Below are 20,292 nucleotides of genomic sequence, written 5' to 3' on the forward strand. Positions count from 1 at the left end.
TATCGATGATTTTGTTAGCTATGTCATTCGGAGTATTCTTCGAAAAGAACACAGTGGTTTTTTGCTCACTCACCTTTTCACCAGAAATTTCCCCAAACAGACCAAGACATTGGAGAAGAACATGAATCTGATCCTCATTTGCTTCTAAGAAAAACATCAGGTCATCCGCAAAGAGTAAATGTGAGATTAATGGCCCGTTTTTTGCTGCCCGGATAGGCTTCCACAAACCTCCGCTGACAGCAGTGCTAATTATATGAGAGTGCTTTTTCATGGTTAGAACGAAAAGGTAAGGTGACAAGGGATCACCTTGCCTAACACCCCTACTCGGTTGGAATTCCTCAGTTACTTTCCCATTCCAAATCACTGCAGTCTTGGATGATGTTACTGCTGCCATTGCTAGTTCAAGAATTATATTCGGAACCTGGATTTCTTCCATAACATTACGAATGAAATTCCAATTTAACCGGTCGTATGCTTTTTCTAGATCCACTTTGATAGCCATGAAACACTTTATACCCCGCATTTTTCTCATAGAGTGAACTAATTCTTGAACCGCAATTATATTATCTTGAATATGACGATTGGGAACAAAGCTTGTTTGAGCAGGAGAGACCACTTTTTCCAGGATAGGCTTCAGACGATTCACTATAAGCTTACTAATAATTTTATAAATAACCGGGCAGAGCGAGATAGGGCGAAACTGGCTGATATGCACAGGAGATTGAACTTTCGGGATCAGCACTAGAAGAGTGGAGTTCACAGATGCCAATAATTCAGGATATCTCCAAACCTGATTCACCAATGTACAAACCTGAGACTTGATCAGCTGCCAATTTTTTTGGTAAAAGATAGTTGGAAAACCCTCAGAGCCAGGAGCTTTGAGTGCACCCATCTTAAAAATAGTTTTTTTAATTTCCAGCTCGCTGGGGGATCTTCGAAGGCCCTCTTGATCTTCATAGGAAAGAACTGGCCATAAATTACCAGACGTAATCCACCTTCTTTTTTCGATATCATCTGTGAAAAGATTCTTAAAAAATTACAAGCTAAAAATTGGAGATCATTAGGATTTGACACCCAAACATTAGCATCATTTTTAAGTTTGGAGATTTTATTCACATTTCTTCTCAACACTGTGCTCAGATGATAAAAAATGAGTATTTCTATCCCCATCATTCACCCACTTTTGTCTTGATTTTTGATGCCAGAATAACTCTTCTTCTCTAAGTGCATTAGTCATCATTTTTTGGCATTTCTCCTCCTCATGTTTCAGATGATCTGTGTCAAATTGTTCACGTCTTTTTTGTAAGCTAGAAATTTTTCTAATAATGATGTTCTTCCTAGTTTCAATAATATCAAAGACCCTTATATTCCAAATTCTGATTCCGGGTACCAGCCTTTGAAGCATATAAGGAAGATCAAAATCCTGCTCCCACTTTGATTTAAGAAAGTCACTGAAATTGTGATGTTTTTGCCAAGCAGCGAAAAAACGAAATGGTCTCTTGCCTTTATCATTAACTTCCTCAAATAATTTGATCAGTAAAGGGTTGTGATCTGATAGTAGACGAGGAAGAGAAACTACTCTAGCTTCATCAAACTTCATTCTCCAGGACACATTAGCCACCACTTTGTCCAGCCGCTTGAAAATTCTGCCCATGCTTCTCCATTTTGGACCTTGCCATGTATAGAAAGATCTATCACAACCCAAATCTGCCACTTGACAATCATGGAGAATAGAAGCAAATTTTGCACATTTATTAGGGTCAGGTGCTACACCTCTTTTTTCTCATGAATAAATGTTATCTCATTGAAGTCATCCCCAAGGATCCAAGGATCAGAGATAGATTCACTAATACTCTTGAGATCATTCCATAGCAGTTCGCGGGTACTTTGAAGGGGATTAGCATAAATCGCAGTAAAAATAAAGGAGTGTACATTTGAAAAACTGACCTTACAATGAATGAACTGAGAAGCTTGGGCAAGAAGCACTACATCTACCTTTCTATTATTTCATAAGATCCAGATACCTCCCGAGAACCCGACGGCTTCCTCCACAAGATAACTGTTAAAACCAAGTTTTCGCTCCAGCTTTTTACACACCCCACTATGCGTACGAGGTTCAAGGAGGATTAAAATTTCCACATGATTCTTGTTAACCATAGATTTTAAAGCACCACCCAATTCTCTTTTAGCATCACCTCTTACATTCCAAACAAGAATATTCATTAATAACTAATGGACTTTGTTATAGGTTTAAAGGGAACCTGCTCCTTCTTCACAGCTACAGGGCTGTCTTTAATCTCTACCATATTGCAATCCATTTCCTGCCTGACACTATGCTTCTGTCCTCGCCTATATTGATCTGGTGGTTTAGGACTAGGAGGAATCTCCACATCATTCATAAGTTGGTCATTCGGCTGACTTATCTCTTCCATTCCCTGTGAGACAATATTTTGGATAGAAGGCAGCTCTATTAATTTATTAACCTCAGTTCCAAGAGAAGGTTGCTCGTCTACAGCCATTCCCTCCTTTGATTCCCACGATTCTGGACATAAAGCAGTAAGTTTTGACTTAGATTTGTCAGAAAGAGTTTCCACATTATCTACCTTCCCTTCCTTATTGTAGGCATATGTATCCTATATAGTGTCCCAAACCAACTGATACGCTGTGGCAGTTTCAATTAGTTTAGTTTTGTCTTTCTGGCCCCTTTTTTCTTTCTCATGCGACTTTGTATTGAGCTCTTTAGTCTGATCTAGAGGAGTCTCCCTCACAATCTCAACATTCTCCAAATTAACATTCCGTGGATCCACCATCTTCAACGCATCAAATTTAGATACATTTGCCCCCAATCCTTTTTGATTCGGAGTAACTTTATCTCTATTATTCTCCAATTTTTGAACCTGCAGTTTCTTTGGACCTCTCTGCTTGGTAACAAGCATCCAAGGGCCATAATTGCCCTCTACATCCTGTGAATGACCAGCTCCACTCCCTTCTTCATGACCCAAACCAACTGGATGAGCATTTTCCTTATTCTCTGATTCCTTTAACCTAATGCTTTTGGGACAGTTTTCAGCTCTATGTCCATATTGGCCATATGAAAAACACAATATGTAGCCCTTCATACTCTATCTTTTTCAGCCTTCCTTCAACTTTATATTCTGATTGGAGAGGCTTACCCAAGTCTAACTCCACACAAATCCTAGCAAAACGACCCCTTGCTAAGGATCTAGTAGAAGCATCTAACTTGATGAATTTACCAATCCAGTTCCCTATGCTCTTCAATAGACCTGTATTAACATATTCGATTGGGAACTGAGGAAGTCTAACCCATTACATAACCCTATTAATTGCAGCTTGGAATGGCTGAAAGTCAGGTTCCCAAGATCAAATAACCAAATAATGGTCCATAATCACCCACGGTCCTGCTATCAAGGCATACTCCACATCTTTTTTCTCTGAAAATCTTACTAGGAAAAACTCATTTTCTACATCAGTAATCAACAAATGCCTCTCCCTTGCCGACATGTTTTCCAATTGTTTCTTCATGAATGAGAGCGAAAGCTTTTTACCTTGCAATTTCATATACACTGCCTGATGCCAAGGACGCCATACTTTTCGTTTGAATTTGTCAAATAGCAGGAAATTGGTCCTTCCATCTCCATCAACTACACATGTAACCTCTGGTTTCTCAATAGGATTTTCATTCACCAAATCTTCATGTGCGTCTTCATCCTCTGCCTGACATTGATCCTCCATGGGATTCCACTCCCCATTATGTCTCAAGACCATCTCCTTGTAAGACATCCTCTCATGCATCCACTCCTCATCTCTAGACTTTAGAGTTTGATCATAGCTGAACTCATCTTCCTCCCTCTTCTTCTTTCTAGTAGACCGTTGAAGGATGTCAGCTTCCTCCTTTGATGGCGCAAATTGTTCAGATTGATCGGACACTTCTATGGCGGCACAAACCCTAGCACCGTTTTTCACAAACCCTGTAGTTTCTTTTTAGAGTAAATACTCTTTTTGGTCCTCGGGAAATTTCACGATGCCCGTTTTAGTCCCTAGCAAATAAAAAGGCCCATCGTGGTCCCTAATAAATTGAAAATGGACCCATTTTAGTCCTTTTAGGGACTAATATGGGTCTTTTTTGAATTTGTGAGGGACCTCGATTTCAACTAAATGGGTCCATTTTGAATTTTTTAGGGACCACGATGGGCCTTTTTATTTGCTAGGGACTAAAACGGGTATCGAAAAATTTGCCGAGGACCAAAAAAAGTATTTACTCTTCTTTTTAAGTTTTTGTTTATGATATCTTCTATCGTGTACCTTTTATGGTATTGATTTTTGATTTTAATTCAACAATCACGTAATAACCCTCCCGCCACTCATCGTCGCCGGCCTCTTCCACACTTCCTCTTCGAAAATATTCAACCTTGAAGAATCGAAGTTTTAGTTTTAGTTTCAGTTTTGCACAAATTTTTTGCGTAGTTGAAAGGAAGCTGAATCCATAAGGGCAGACGTTTTATAATTAAAAAGTGATTTTTTATTTTAACCTTCAAATGACATTTTTACTTAGAAATACTTTTTAATATTATATCCAAACACAAAATAATTTTAACTTTTAAAAAAACAAATCATAAAAAGTCTTTTTTTTCAAAAGCCCATCTAAACGGATCCTAAGTGCCTGTTTGGATACTCTCTTTTTTAAGTTAGAAGCTACTTATAAGCATAAGCTAGGCCAACAGGTTTTGGGAAAAGCTCTTATAATGAAAAGCTCTTTTTTTTATAATGAAGAAAAAAGCTGAAAACTAAAAGCTCCTAGGAGGAGCTTTTTTTAAGCTCTTATCTGTTTTTTTTAATTGTGTGCTTCTTTTTAAAATGAAGAGTTATAAAGATAGAGAGAGAGATAATTTTCTTGGAACATGTGCTTTTAAGCAATTTTTAAGCTAAAAATTTTATATAATTACCAAACAGCTTTTAGCTTCTTTTTTTTAAGCTCTTTTTTTAGCTTTAACTCATAAGTAACTTCTAACTTAAAAATAAGAGTGTCCAAACAGACTCTAAATCAATAAACTATAGGCCTCATGAAATCATACTATCGATAAGCTAAGTAAATACACAATGAGTGGTAACAATATATGAAGAATGCTTAGATGGGAAAAAAAACCAACACACAACATATATCTGAATAAGGATTAATGTTTGTCTTTTTAAAACATATAAAATTATGTTATATTAGTCAAAATTATAATATTTTATGGTAATAGAAATAGTTACATAATAAAAATTATAGTGAGAGAAAGTGGATCTTTTTTTAATTTAAATATTACATAAAAAAACAGTCATAACAATTAAAATAATTATTCTTTAAAAGGAAAAATATTTTTTCTAATACATAATTTAATAAATTTATAAAAAATGCATATTAGTTTTTCATTCCAAAAAACTCTCCCAAGGTCTGGAATACAGTAACATTTTTCCCCAAAATTTTTGTACTTAAAAAAATGTTAAGGCTGTTTATTTAATTAATATATATATTAAAGATCATTACTCCTAATTTTTAGGAACTAACAGTCACCACAAATTAGAAATGAATAATATAATAGATTATCTCAAATATATAAATTTGTATCCCAATTTAAATGCAAAATAAACTCTTATATTCAACTCCCCTTTCCAGATTAAATTCTCTTATTGTCATTCTTGTAAATTCAAAATGTAATTCTACATATCCAGTTTATTAGTAGACATTATTCAACACATGCAATGCAAGCTTAACTGTAAAAAACAACAACAACAACTTCTTCTTCTTTTAAATTTAAAAAGTTTTTTTTTTTTTTTTTTTTTTTTGGATAAAAAGCTGATTATTTTGATAATAGTATAACTGATAATATCCCCTCTGATATAGGACTCAGTAATAACATTCTCCAAACACTTCACCTTCACAGAGCTTCTCACTCTGCATCATCCATTTTTTCTTTCTCTCTCTTCACCCTTTCTCCTCCTTCCTCCCAAAACCAAAACCCATCTCTTCAATCCACCCTTCATTCCACCCACATTATCAAAATCCTCTCTTTATCCATCAAAGTTACAAACTTCAACTTTTTTTTATCTCCCCCCTTTAGTTTCTCCCAGATTTTCAACACCATTTTGGTCTCTAAGAAACAAAAAAGAAAAAAGAAAAAAAAAAACTAGCACTAATAACGTTACCTCAATTGACACATTACAATGAAGGTTTCAATGTCTGGAAGGCTCTTCACGGTGGGGTTGATAAGTTTCTGGTATGCTTCAAACATTGGAGTGTTGTTGTTGAACAAGTACTTGTTAAGCAACTACGGGTTCAAGTACCCAATATTCTTAACTCTGTGCCACATGATGGCATGTTCAATCCTCAGTTACATTGCCATATCATGGCTCAAGGTTGTGCCAATGCAAACTGTGCGGTCACGTGTGCAATTTATGAAGATATCATCGTTAGGACTTATATTCTGCTTGTCTGTGGTGGGAGGGAACATCTCTCTCCGTTACCTCCCTGTGTCATTTAACCAAGCGGTTGGCGCCACCACGCCGTTTTTCACGGCAGTGTTTGCTTACCTGATGACCCTCAGGAGAGAGAGTTGGCTCACATACATAACTCTCATCCCTGTTGTTACTGGTGTTATGATTGCTAGTGGGGTATCTCTTCTCATCTCTCTTTATCACTTTCTTGTTTTGGTGTCTGTTTTTGTTTTGTGTTGTATAATGCTAGATATAATATAAATCTCTTATTATATAATAAAATCATTCATGGGATTTCATCTAACCTTTTAAATTTTTGGAAAAGTTGGTTCATAACATTGTGTTAAGAGTTTTTATGAGCAAGTGGTATAGAGTTTGATTCTTACACCTCCATTCTTCTAATTCTAATAAAAAGCTGAATTGTTGATGGGCCCGTGCAGCTTTAAACTTTTGGGAAATATATCATGTACTTGTATACATATTTTGTTTTCTATGGTTGGGAAATTGTGAATTTGAGCAGGGCAAGCAATTTTAGTTCTTTATTTTTAAGTTGTTTATCATGTTATATATTAGTTTGGTAACCAGAGCAAGCCTGGGTGCTCCTTGCAACCGGTAAGTCATGGGTTCAAACATGAGAAACAACAAAAATGCAAGGTTATACAAGGGTAAGACTGCGTGCAATCAATTCTAACTCTTATCTTCCCAAGTCGGGGAATCTCGTACACCAGGATTTTCCCTTTGCCCTTAGTATTAGTTGGGGAACTTTGTGTATGGAGTTTGCCCTTTACAATGTTATATATTTGAGAGTAATATATAAGATTTTCTTTTATTTCTTTGAATTTTCATTTTGAAAATATGCTCTGAATTAGTTTTTGCCTAATAATTTTGGTAATTGGAGGAGTTGCCACTACTTGGTATAATTTTTTCTTATGTCCGATTTGCTAGGTGTCTATATGTTATGTCATTCTTGTGGATGAAAATGGGTTTATGTTTGTTGTTACAAGCTACATTTATTGATTTTTATTGTATCTTTTCTCTTATGTTACATGGATGAAGGGAGAACCGAGTTTTCATCTATTTGGATTTTTAATGTGCATCGGTGCGACAGCAGCCAGGGCACTCAAAACAGTACTTCAAGGGGTCTTGCTTTCTTCTGAAGGGTAATGTGCTCAAACTTTGGTACCATTCTATTAGAACATTGGTGGTTTCTTATAATGCACTGCTGATTGAATGAGTGTCATGCATAACATTGTATCTTGAAGATTTTTGGCCAGGTTGGTACTAAAATGGTATCTTTGATTTCTCAGGGAAAAGCTTAATTCTATGAACCTTCTTATGTACATGGCACCAGTGGCTGTTGCGTTCCTTCTTCCAGCTTCAATTATAATGGAGCAAGATGTAGTTGGAATTGCAATTCAACTTGCCAGAGATGATTCAAGTATTACGTGGTTGCTTATCTTCAATTCTGCATTGGCATATTTTGTCAATTTGACCAATTTTTTAGTCACAAAGCACACCAGTGCATTAACACTTCAGGTAATCATCCCTCTCTCCCTTTCCCCATTGAAATTATAGGAATTTCTCAAATCATCAATTCTCCTAAAAATAATTAGATATGGAACTACTATTTCTTTATTCTCAGCTACTTATTTTATCGCTTTTTATTTATTAGATGTTGAGATATATAGTCCCACATTGGTTGTATGTGTAACTAATGTAGAGTTTATAAGGCCTTGGACACTCTCACCCCTTGAGCTAGCTTTTGAGGTGGTGTATCCCAAGGTTCTTTACATGGTATCAGAGTCTCACTGTCCCCCACTTTAAAGTGGAATTAAAATAAAAAGCACAAAAAGATAAACCAAAAAATTGGGCTTGTGCAAATTCCACGCTTCTAGCCTAAAGGGCTCTTGCGTGAGGGGGTGTGTTGAGATATATAGTCCCACATTGGTTGTATGTGTAACTAATGTAGAGTTTATAAGGCCTTGGACACTCCTACCCCTTGAGCTAGCTTTTGAGGTGGTGTATCCCAAGGTTCTTTACATTAGACAGCAATGTTCAGTTTGAAGTGCAAAATGGAACATCCACTGGAAAGGGCTTTTACAAAACTGTTTTGCTATGAGAAATATGATGCATAAACATAAAGATTTATGAGTTGATCAATTGAGCTCATATGATATCTGCTTATCACTCTGTATTCTATTCATTCCATTTATCTGAAAGTCTTACACAGATTATAAAGGTTGTCTTGGCTTAAAAAAGCTACATTCCTGGAAGCTTTTTTCCCCCTTTTTCTTTTGATATACTGTTTTGGACCTTTACTTTTGGAGTTTTGACCATGTTAGCTTTTGCATGATGAATTGCCAAGTTCCTGACATTTTCAACCTCATATAAACGAGTTCTAGTTTAAATAGGGGAGAAGGTTTGATTGAGGTAATAATATAATTTGGTGATACTAGTTCACATATAACCATGCATTTTTTTTATGATGATATTGTACATCATTAACATGAAGACATATGGTGACTTTGCCAGGTCCTGGGAAATGCAAAAGGAGCTGTAGCAGTTGTTATCTCCATTTTGATATTTCGAAATCCTGTATCAGTGACTGGAATGCTTGGATATTCTCTCACAGTTATTGGAGTTATCCTATATAGTGAAGCCAAGAAACGGAGTAAATGAGATACATGACTCATTTAACCCAAATTTTGCCTCATTAGATCACACTGCTTTTATCCACTTTTTAACCTGCTCACTCAACCATTGAAAATGTTTCCTTACAAAATACTTTTAAAATTTAATATTTGATTCGTTGAAAATGTAAAAAGTTTACACCTTCAGCGAGCCATTGTTCATATTTAGACAAATTTTTAACTTGCAAGTTGTATTATATGCCCCAGCAATCATGAGCAATCTAAGTTGCTGAGCACATGTTAGGGACTAGGTTTGAATAGGATTTGCGATTTAGTGGACCGGCAGAAGACTTTGATTCTATGTAATATTTGCCTTCAATCTTTAACTCTGTTATTATATTTTTTACCTATAAATTTAATGGAAGATGATTTAATTTTTGTGCATATTGCAATGACCTCTGTTATCCCGACTTTTTTTAAAAAAAAAATGCGTGTCGGCGGACACACGTTCGACATGCGATCAATATTTTAAGACATGCGATCAACTCTCTGACATGCTCCGACACATTTTTTCGACACATAGTCAACTTTTTTCGACACGTGATCAACGTTCCAACACGTTTTTTTTTTTTTAGTCTTAATTTTTTTTTATTAACTAAAAATAAAAAAAATCATTTATAAATCAATTTTTTCTATTATGAAATTTGATATGAAAAATACAAAAAAAAAAAAAATTATATTTATATTATAAAATTTGAATATTTAATTGGTTATATGACTTATTATGGACTGTTATAACTTATATGTATTAGAAATAAATTATATTAAAAAAATTATTTAATATCAAAAAGTATCCCAATGTGTCGCAATATGTCATTTTTTAAAATTAACGTATCAGCGTGTCGTGTCCCGTATCCCATATCGTGTCGTGTCCGTCCATCATATACAATGACTAAGTGTCATCATATACAATGACTAAGTGTCTCAATTTAATATTCTATACATTGTGGCAGCTTCAGCCACTAAGACCCTTGTTCTTTAACTTGAGTATGACGGTAAAAGAGCTTATCAGTAATTAAAAAGGATCGTCTCAAGTTCATGCTTTTTGCTAGAATTCAACATTTTATTACAAAATCCTTCCAATTCATGAAAGTATTAAAAACAAAAATGCGTTAGTATGAAAACTGAAAAGTACACATCCAAGGTTTGGAAGTTGTACTATATGCCTAAGCAATCGTGAGCAGTGAAGAGAATCAACTAAGTTGCTGAGCAAATGTTAGGAATTAGGTTTGGAATAGGATTTGCGATTTAGTGGACCGGCAGAAAACTTTGATTCTATGTAATATTTGCCTTTAATCTTTAACTCTGGTATAATATTTTTTTACCTATAAATTTTTGTGCATTATTACAATGATCAAGTGCCTCAATTTAATATTCTTTACATTATGGCAGCTTCAGTCACTGAGGCTTTTGCTCTTCAACTTGTTGAGCATGATTACGGTAAAGAGCTTATCAGCAATCAAATATGTCAAGTTCATGCTTTTTGCTAGGATTCAACATTTTGTCACACAATTCTTCCAATTCATGAAAATATTAAAAACAAAAATGCGTTAGTATGAAAAGTACACATCCAAGATTTAACAATGGTCTAAAGAACAATAAAATGGTGGAAAATGAGGTGGCAAGGAGCCAATAGCATTCATAGATTCCCAATTCTTTTGCCCAAGTAAAATATCTTCAATAGATGTATAAAGGCATCCTACAACTTCAAACGAATTACAAAACGTAATATACTAATCCAACAACTAAACAGGCTAAGCTTCGGGTTTAGTTTCTTCTTCATCCTCTTCTATCTTGGGAGCCAAATAGAACCGCACATAACCCATCTCGGCAATCTTGTACTCAACCACAACTGGCAGCTCATTTGACAGACTAATGGTAACTATGTTAGACAAAGGTGTTGCCTTCGTAAAAGAGTTCATATATCGCAGTGCAAATGTCAAAGACACAGGCTCATGCATCTCTATGACAGTGGCTTCTTCAGGCTGCATATTAACCCACAAAAAGAACCAATATAAAAATGTCAATCAGCATGCATTTAAACTAATAAACATGAATATAAAAACAAATAGAGTTAATTATATAAAGCTTAAAAAACACATACGGTTGGAGCAGAGAATAAGAAGCAAATCAACATCTTACCTTGTCCACAGTAGTATTCTGCCTACAGACTATATTCGCAGTTCCAATATCTCCTTTGGTGGAGAACTTTACACCCTCCTTAGTAACCGAAATGACAACTACAACATAAATCACAAAATAAACAACATTTCTTAGAATAATTTCCATTAGAAAACGGACAAGCATTATGAAACCCCTGAAATTGATGAGCAAAGCTGATTACCAGTGTCACCAATACTACTGAGATCCTTGCAGATCCTAGCAAACTCAGAAGATGGCATCCTAACAATAGAATGGTATTCTGCCTCTGGAATTCCAAGGTGTTCACTATCGATGTCCATCAGCTTCATCTCAAAATCAGAAATCTTGTCTTGCGCTTTAAGACATAGACCCAAAATAAATCAGACTAGAAAATTCAAAAATTATTATCCTTCAGAATTTGGATTTTATCCTACACTATTAACATAAATTTTACATGCCAAATTCACAAGTAATACTACCAGAAGTATAATGCCAACACATGAAATCAAACACACACCTCACCTCAATAAAACTGAACACTAAAACCCTAAAATTTAGGGAAGCCTGGGACAATTAAGTTTGCTGCAAACATCATTTCATTGGTAACATATTCCTTAAAGAATTACCCCTAAAATATCGTAAGAAATTTCAGATTACATTTTCCAAAGCGAACACAGCTATGAATGAGGCAGAAACTTTCAAAACAGAACAAATCGCTGCTAAAGAAAACGAAAAACATCAGAGATGCTTCGTACTCAGTCAAGACCTACAAACACAATTCCACACCATACTAAGAGAAAAAGAAAAAAGAAAACACCAAACCCTAAAACATTGAATTTAGACCAAAATTCCAAAAACAAAAACAAATGTTCGGGAAAACGAAACGTACTTGGACTTTCGAACATGAAGGTGACGGTGTCGCTGCCGTCATCGGCCTTGATGGTGATGATGTCATCGTTTCCGGCGCATTTCAGCATCTTGGCCATGTTGTTGAGGTTCATGCCCATGGAGATGTTGCGGTCACAGCGGTAATGCTCGAATCCCTCCGACCGGAGAAGCAGAGCCACCAGTGCTACGTGACTGGAGTCCATGGCTTGGAGAGAGAAACCAGTGGCGGAGCAATCGAAGTTCGCATCGTTCACGAGCTCCTTGATGGCCTCCAACACCTTCTTCAGGAGAGAACCTTGGACCAGACGAAGTTCCAACATATCGATCGAAGACTTGGTAACACTTCCTTAGGGTTAGGGTTTTGAAGGTTCGATTTTCTCAGAAAATATAAATGAGAGGGAAGAAAAGGGGAGGGAAAGGGTTTATATAGTGGAAGGTTCTGGAACCTCTTGGCGGGAGTGGCTGAAATAATTGAATTCCCGCCATGACTTTTTATGGAATGTATGGAGGGAACTCTCTTCTTTTCTTGGTCATTTTTTTTTTTTCTTCTTCTCTCTCTTTTTCTTTCTGTAGGGTTTATGTTAATAAATGTAGAATATTATTTTATTTTTTATATACCCAAAAAAGGAAATTTTGTGGGACATTTGCAAGTAGGGATGTTCGCAGTCTGGATTTAATCGGTTTTGAAAGCAAAAATTATTCGATCCAATTCTTTCGATTTGATTATGTAATCATCCATTCGATTTGAATTTTTTTCAAATCCGATCCAATCCAAACCAAATTTTTTCGATTTGGGTTGGATCGGTTTTCAATTTTTTGAAAATCTTAAAATTTATTTTATGATTATTGTGCAAATAACATCTTTGGTATATATTGACTTTGTAATTTTATTTTATTTTTGAAATACAAAAGCATCAATAAATGATAATATAGTTTTTTTTTTTGGCAATATATGAAGCTTTACATAGATGAAATTTTGTTGATGAGATGTGACTATATTTTTTCTTGAGTTTAGTGATGGGTTAATGGGTCTTGAGTTTATAAATTTTTGGATTATGATTGGGGGGAAGTCCAAGTAAGTATAGGAGAATTTATATATTGGATCGGTTTGTATTGGATCGGTTTTCATTAATCAATCCGAAAATCGATCTAATCCAATTAAAATTTGCAGTTTTGTTTTATTTTCGATTTTTCGATTTTCAATTTATTCAATTATTAATTTTTCAATTCGGTCACCGCGATTTGAATTGGTTGATGAACACTCTTGTTTGAAAGTTATACAAGTTGATTGTGTAATGTGTATTCTGGGAATCAAATTCAAAACTTTTGAGAACCAATTTTAGAGTTCCTTTGTATGGAATTTTTTTAAAAACATTTATGGCTTATTTTTTAATTTTTTTAAATTAAGATTATCTTGCAGTTGGATGGAGAATATAAAAAGGTCTTTTGAGTAAAAAAAATTGTTTTCATGTTAAAATTAATGGAAAAATATTTCTGCAGTTACTGCAAATAAATTATCTGCATTTATTCTCAAAACAACGTCGTTTTGGTATTGAAATCTTAAAAAATTATAAATATAAAGACTATTATAACCCTGAAATAAATTAAAATTACAAAAATTACCATGATTTTGGCCTAAAATGACGTCGTATTGGGCTTACTGCAGATAACTTATCTGTAGTAACTGCAGAAAAAGCGAACCTAAAATTAATAAGTACTTTTCATATATAAAATTTTTAAAAATGATATGTGATTGTAATGGTAGAATGGGATTAGAACAAATTGAATTTTGAAAAAATATTTAGATTTTATCTCTTTTTCATAAATAAGGTATCTTAGCTATAGAAAAAATATATATTATTTTCAATTTTTTTAATTTTACTTCTTTAAAAAAAATTAGATCCAAATACACGTAATAAATAAAAATTACTTTTGTTTGAAAAAAAAAATTGCTTATTAATAGTATTGGGCTCATATCTGTTAGTTCCATTAACAGATCTATCTTCATAGGCCCACACTTTATACACACACATTACAATTTTATTTATTTTTTGGAAATAAAGGAAAGAAAAAAGCACATTACAATTTTAACCCTGTTAATGAGTCTTGGTTTTGACTAGTTTAACCCATTTAAACCATGAAAAGGATGTTGCGTAATTAATTAATTAGTATTGTTGTGTTAGTTAAAGTGGATTTATTTTAAAGTTTTCATTGACTAAATTAATACGACGTTAACGTTAGTAACCAAAAATGATATTAAATAGAAACATTAATAGCTTATCTATCTTTTCCCCAATATACAAGTTTAAATGTACCATTAGATTCTCCATCTGAAAAAATATATATCACTATAATAAAATAACTATCATATAAAGCTATGAAACACCGACACTTCAAAATTTCACACGTGTCGTGTCCGACACTTCTCATATTCACCGATACTCTGACACTTCTTGACACTCCAATACTTATTGCAAAGACTCAAAAAAGGTTGAAAGGTTACATTGCGTTGCATTTTGAGTTTCAACTATTAAATTCATTGGATTACGATTACTATTTTATTGAGTTTAATATAAACATTTGGGATATCTTATATTTCTTTGCAAAATTAATAGATATTATAAGTTTAACTTTATTTTTTATTAAATTATTGAATATTAAATGTAATATACACTATATAAATTAAAAATATTATAGAATATCAAAATGTGTCCTAACGTGTCGAAAATTGACATTTTTAAAAATTAACATGTTGAAATATCGTGTCGTATCGTATCTCATATTCCGTATCGATGTCAGTGCAACATAGATATAAAGTATATATAGTACACTGACTTCATAGTTTATGCCAAGTCACATGTTAGTTGGGGTATCGGGTAAGTAATCATAAAGAAAATTACTCACATGACATCGCACCTAACTATCATTAAGACTCAGTACCGCAAATGTTTACCAATATATTTCAGGAGTTGAATGAAAATTTTCATTCCACGGGAATCAAAATAAAAAAAAAATTATCAATCGAAATCCAAAATATAATTTGTATTAGGATACACAAGATCAATGTTATTAAAATTGACCTAATCCGACTTATCGGACAAGTAGAACCACATTATTAATCAGTTCAGTTCAATCAATTTACCGATCATACATACAATCCAGTTAAGAACTATCGAACCAATCACAAATCGGGTTTAACTAACTCGATATTGGTTTTTTGGATGAAACAATTTTTGAAAATTGTGCAAAAAAATTCCACCATAAGTACTTTTGAGATTCAAAATTGGCACTTAAAAAAAGGGAACTGGAATGTAACTCAGATCATTTTGGTAGTCATATTACTTTTATTTATATGTTTATTATATATTTTTATATAAATTTAATTTATATGTTATCCGAACTGAGTGAATGATCTATCTCAGTTTAATAAATGGGTTTGATGTTTATTATGTTATAGAAGGTAAAATTATCTCTTATATATATATATATATAGGGCTTATCTTTTCTCAAGCTAACAAAACCCATAGAAACTGAATAAACTCGAAGAATACTTTGGATTCTCATTGATTGATTGAAGAGAAAAATATGAAAATCTAACTAATGAGTTAACTACTAATGCTCTTATATACATGAGCTACATCCTAAAAACGCGATAACTAAATCTAACTGAAACTGTTATAATAACTAAATAGTAACTGAATAAATAACTACACAGCTCCATCAGTACGTGATCGTAGGAGAATGGAGCTCGTATAGCTATCTGTAATATCCCCCCTCAAGTTGGGAGGTAGATGTTGCGAAGACCCAACTTGTTAATCAAGTACTTGAATGGCCCAGCAGATAAATTCTTAGTAAACGAATCTGTTAGTTGTGATTCTGATGATATTGGCAAAAGATGAATTAAACCATCATTGATCTTTTCACGAATCAAATGATAGTCTATCTCTATATGCTTTGATCTCTCATGAAAGCTTGGATTGTGAGCCAAATAAATGGCTGATCTATTATCGCAGTAAACCGGTATTGCCTTGGACAAACTCACATTTAAGTCTTCAAGCAAAAACTTGGTCCACTGTAACTCACAAGCAATTGCAGCTAAGGCCATATATTCAGCTTCAGAGGAAGACCTTGATACAGTACCTTGCTTTTTCGATCTCCAAGTAACCAAGTTTGTTCCCAAAAAGACACAATATCCAGTTATTGAGTGTATGCTATCCGGGCATGTTGCCCAATCCGAATAAGCAAATCCACTAGGTTCTAAATTGTTCTTAGATGAATAGAACAATCCATTCCCAGGTGCTCCTTTCAAATAGCGCAGAACATGTAAAGTTGCATTCATGTGCAAATCAGTGGGGTTGGACACATACTGACTCAACTGTTATACAGCATGGCAGATGTCAGGACGTGTCGTTGTTAGATATAACAACCTACCCACGAGTTTTCGATAGCTAGCTTGATCTTCAAGTGGCTTTCCCTTATCGCGTTCTAGTCTGGAACCTGGTTCCAAGGGAGTGGAGCATGGCTTAGCTCCTAGTATCCCACCGTCAGATATGAGTTCCAGTGCATATTTGCACTGGTTTATTAATAAGCCATCTTCTAAACGTTGTATCTCAAGACCCAAGAAATAGTGCAGATTTCCAAGGTCTTTAATCCTGAATTCAGCATCAAAAAATTTCTTCACTGAATATATTTCTGACTTATCATTCCCTGCAAGTACAATATCGTCTACGTATATTAGTAGAGCTGTAAAGGACTCTCCTCGTGATTTAATCATCAAAGAGTGATCAGCATGTGACTGTTTGAAACCAACAGAGATCAATGATGTGCTAAGGCGTGAGAACCACTGCCTACTTGCTTGCTTTAATCCATACAAGGATTTCTGTAACTTGTAGACTTGATTAGGATGAGAAGTTCTAACGCCAAGAGGTGGCAACATGTAAACTTTCTCATTGAGTTCTCCATGCAAAAATACATTATTAACATCAAGTTGTTCCAATATCCACCCCCTCGCAGTGGCTACTGATAGCAAGATACGAATGGTGTCAACCTTAGCCACTGGGGAGAATGTATCGAGGAAGTCCACACCCTCAAGCTGAGTATATCCTTTGGCAACCAGCCTTGTCTTATGTCTTTCAATGGTACCATCTGCCTTAAGCTTGATTTTGAAAACCCATTTGCAACCAATGAGATGTTTTCCTAGTGGTAGATCAGTGAAGCACCATATATTGTTCATTTTAAGAGGATCGAGTTCAGCAACCATGGCCTATTGCCAACATTCATGCTTGGAAGCTTCAGCATAAGATTAAGGCTCGGTGATTATGTTGAGGGTAAAACAAAGAGAGGCATGAGAAGATGAACAAGAATTATAATTGAGGACAGAGGCTAAAGGATAAGGAGTCTTTTGTGTTATGTTACATTGAAAGTCATGAAGGTAGAAGGGAGTACGTCGTTGTCTTATGGAACGACGAGGAGAGTTATCTGGTAGATCATAGGTTCTTATATGAGGAATTTGGTTTGGTTGGTTGCTGTTGTGATTGTTGGGTATTGGGTTTGGAGAGATAGGTGCTGAGTATATGGGTATAGGCTTAGGAAAGGTAGGTGAGAGATTGAAAGGATCATCAGTGAAGCTGGAAGCTGGGGTAATAGGTTTTACAATGTCTGTTTGTGTTGAATCATTCTGGTTTACATGGAATGGGAAATGAGTTTCATAAAAGATAACATTTCGTGAAGTGAATATTTGATGGGAGCTTAAATCAAGTAAAATATACCCTTTTGTACCATTTTTATATCCAAGAAAAATGCATTTGCGAGCACGCAGTGAAAACTTTGTGCGCATAGCAGCGAGAGTATTTGCATAGCAAAGGCACTCGAAGACTCTTAAATGAACAAATGATGGAGAATTTCCATGAAGTGCCTCAAATGGAGTTTTACCATCAAGGAGAGGAGTGCTAACTCGATTAATCAAATGAATTGCATGCAATACACAGTAATACCAGAATTTTAAGGAGAGCTTAGCTTGGAACAACAATCCTCGTGCCACATTGAGAATATGTTGGTGTTTACGTTCCACAACACCATTTTGCTGAGGTGTTTGGACACAAGATGTCTGGTGTGTAATGCCCTTAGCTGAATAAAATTGATCCATCATGAACTCTGCACCATTATCAGTGCAAATGACTTTCACAGTTGTGGAAAATTGATTTGCAATCACTGTTATGAAGTTCTGCAAGTGGATTCTTGTTTCTCCTTTGTTTTTCATCAAAATTATCCAAGTGAACTTGGAATAATCATCAACAATGGTCAGAAAGTACCTATCACCATTTACAGATAAAGTTGATAAGGGACCCCATATATCTATGTGCAGCAAATTAAAAGATTTTTGTGTTACAGATAAGCTATTATTGAAAGGCAGTTTGCGTTGCTTGGCAAAATGACATATGTCACATGGAATATCAGAATTATTACATTATATGAATGGAAATATTTTACACATATCCATCATAACCGAATGAGAAATGTGTCCTAAACGAAAATGCCATAGCATTGAGTTATCTGTTGTGGCATTAAGCACACACTTATTTCTGTTATCTAATTTTGCACTTATTTCCTTCAATTCTGCTTTCTCATCAGGAATCAAAATGAAGAGTCCCTTGAACATTTTAGCTGAACCAATCACTTGCCTCGAGGAGATCTTCTTTATATGACAATCACAGTCACGAAAAATCAGTTCACAAGATGCTGATTTTAACAATTTTGTAACTGATATTAGATTCACATGGAATTCAGGGACATATAGAACATCAAAAAGATGTAAATGTTGAGATAAAATTACTGTTCCCGAATAATTGGCAACCACTTTGTAATTATTGGGAAGAGTAATAGTAATAGGATCAATTTTGTTTAATGAACAAAATAAAGAAGCAAAGCAACTTATATGATCGGTTGCCCCAGTGTCGATTATCCAATGCTTAAAAATCTTACCAGAGTTAGTATTGAAAGCTACACCATGCACATCATGTTTTGCTTGAGCAAAGTGTGCAGTGTGAGAGTTATTTTCCTCTACTGTATCAACTTTTGATTGATTCATCAACTGAAGAAAATTCTGATATTCTTGTTGAGACAGAGATACTTTATTCTCTTCATGACGACGAGTATTTTCGTCTGATACATCAATTGCATTAGCGGAAGCAGGTTTCCCTTTATTTCTGAATCCAGGTGGATAACCGTGCTTAGCATAGCACGTCTCAACTGTGTGATTGGTACGTCCACAGTATGTGCAAAGCTTCGTCCCACGTCCTCGTCCTCCAATTCTACCTCTGCCAAAAGGTACTGTGCGATTTCGTTGCTGTTCAGCTACATATGCCTTTGATCCAATTGAAATTTCTCCCGGAACACCTTGTTCGACATTCATCTGGCGTTCTTGTTGAGAGACTAAAGAAAATGCCTTGTTCATATTAGGCAGTGGCTCAATGAGCATTATTTGAGAACGTACGTGTGAAAATTGGTCATTGAGACCTTTTAAAAAACTTATCACCTGATCTTGCTCTCTAGACTTTTTCAGGTTATCAGAAGCTCCACAGACATATTTTGGTAATGGCTGGAGATTATCCAGTTCATCCCAAAGTGTCTTAAGTTCAGTAAATAAATCACTTACTGAAGAATCACCTTGATGAAGACGATGAATGTCTTCTTGTATATCAGCTATCCTGAAGATATCCGATTGTGAAAATCGTTCTTCAAGATCCTTCCAAACTTCATGAGCTTTTTCAATCCAAAGAATTGAGTTATGAATCCAAGACGAAACCATGGTGTTGCATCGGTCCCATGCTTGGAAAGTTGGATCTGTAGCTTCAGGGATGGTGAACGTTCCTTCAACAAAGGAAAACTTGTTCTTGGACCGCAATGCCATTTTCATTGCTCTAAGCAAAGTATGGTAATTCTTACCATCAAGAATTGGATTAACAAGCACAACCGAGGGACTTTCGCTTGAATGCAGATAAAGAAGGTTTGAAGGGTTTGTTAGATGATTAGGAAGAGAAGCCTGGTTTGCCATGGAGAATGAACTTTCGGAGAAGAA

At 34.9% G+C, this 20,292-nt stretch overlaps 2 protein-coding genes across 2 annotated transcripts; one reads left to right on the forward strand and one right to left on the reverse strand.

The window, feature by feature from the left end:
- Positions 1 to 6,225: 6,225 nt before the first annotated feature.
- Positions 6,226 to 9,174, forward strand: LOC133316293 (probable sugar phosphate/phosphate translocator At3g11320). The gene is made up of 4 exons (XM_061518031.1): positions 6,226 to 6,672; positions 7,552 to 7,655; positions 7,803 to 8,031; positions 9,028 to 9,174. The coding sequence occupies exons 1-4, from the start codon at positions 6,226 to 6,228 to the stop codon at positions 9,172 to 9,174; spliced, it is 927 nt and encodes a 308-aa protein (XP_061374015.1).
- Positions 9,175 to 10,776: 1,602 nt separating this feature from the next.
- On the reverse strand, positions 10,777 to 12,738 carry LOC133316291 (proliferating cell nuclear antigen). Its single transcript, XM_061518029.1, has 4 exons — positions 12,217 to 12,738; positions 11,530 to 11,682; positions 11,328 to 11,425; positions 10,777 to 11,170 (listed from the first exon to the last, which is right to left on the reverse strand). The coding sequence occupies exons 1-4, from the start codon at positions 12,533 to 12,535 to the stop codon at positions 10,940 to 10,942; spliced, it is 801 nt and encodes a 266-aa protein (XP_061374013.1). The 5' UTR covers positions 12,536 to 12,738; the 3' UTR covers positions 10,777 to 10,939.
- Positions 12,739 to 20,292: the final 7,554 nt, after the last annotated feature.

The sequence above is a fragment of the Gastrolobium bilobum genome, unplaced genomic scaffold (genome assembly GCF_033153095.1).
Source record: "Gastrolobium bilobum isolate Gb01-03AN ecotype WA unplaced genomic scaffold, APGP_CSIRO_Gbil_v1 utg6012, whole genome shotgun sequence".
NCBI lineage: Eukaryota > Viridiplantae > Streptophyta > Magnoliopsida > Fabales > Fabaceae > Gastrolobium > Gastrolobium bilobum.

Excerpts from the sequence above, each read along its gene's own strand:
- LOC133316291 (XM_061518029.1), bottom strand. The coding sequence starts at position 12,535 with ATGTTGGAACTTCGTCTGGTCCAAGGTTCTCTCCTGAAGAAGGTGTTG. Across the intron at positions 11,426-11,529 it reads CAGTAGTATTGGTGACACTG|TTGTCATTTCGGTTACTAAG; the intron begins GTAATCAGCTTT and ends TTTATGTTGTAG. Across the intron at positions 11,171-11,327 it reads AGAATACTACTGTGGACAAG|CCTGAAGAAGCCACTGTCAT; the intron begins GTAAGATGTTGA and ends GTTAATATGCAG.
- LOC133316293 (XM_061518031.1), top strand. The coding sequence starts at position 6,226 with ATGAAGGTTTCAATGTCTGGAAGGCTCTTCACGGTGGGGTTGATAAGT. Across the intron at positions 6,673-7,551 it reads GTGTTATGATTGCTAGTGGG|GGAGAACCGAGTTTTCATCT; the intron begins GTATCTCTTCTC and ends ACATGGATGAAG. Across the intron at positions 7,656-7,802 it reads GTCTTGCTTTCTTCTGAAGG|GGAAAAGCTTAATTCTATGA; the intron begins GTAATGTGCTCA and ends TTGATTTCTCAG.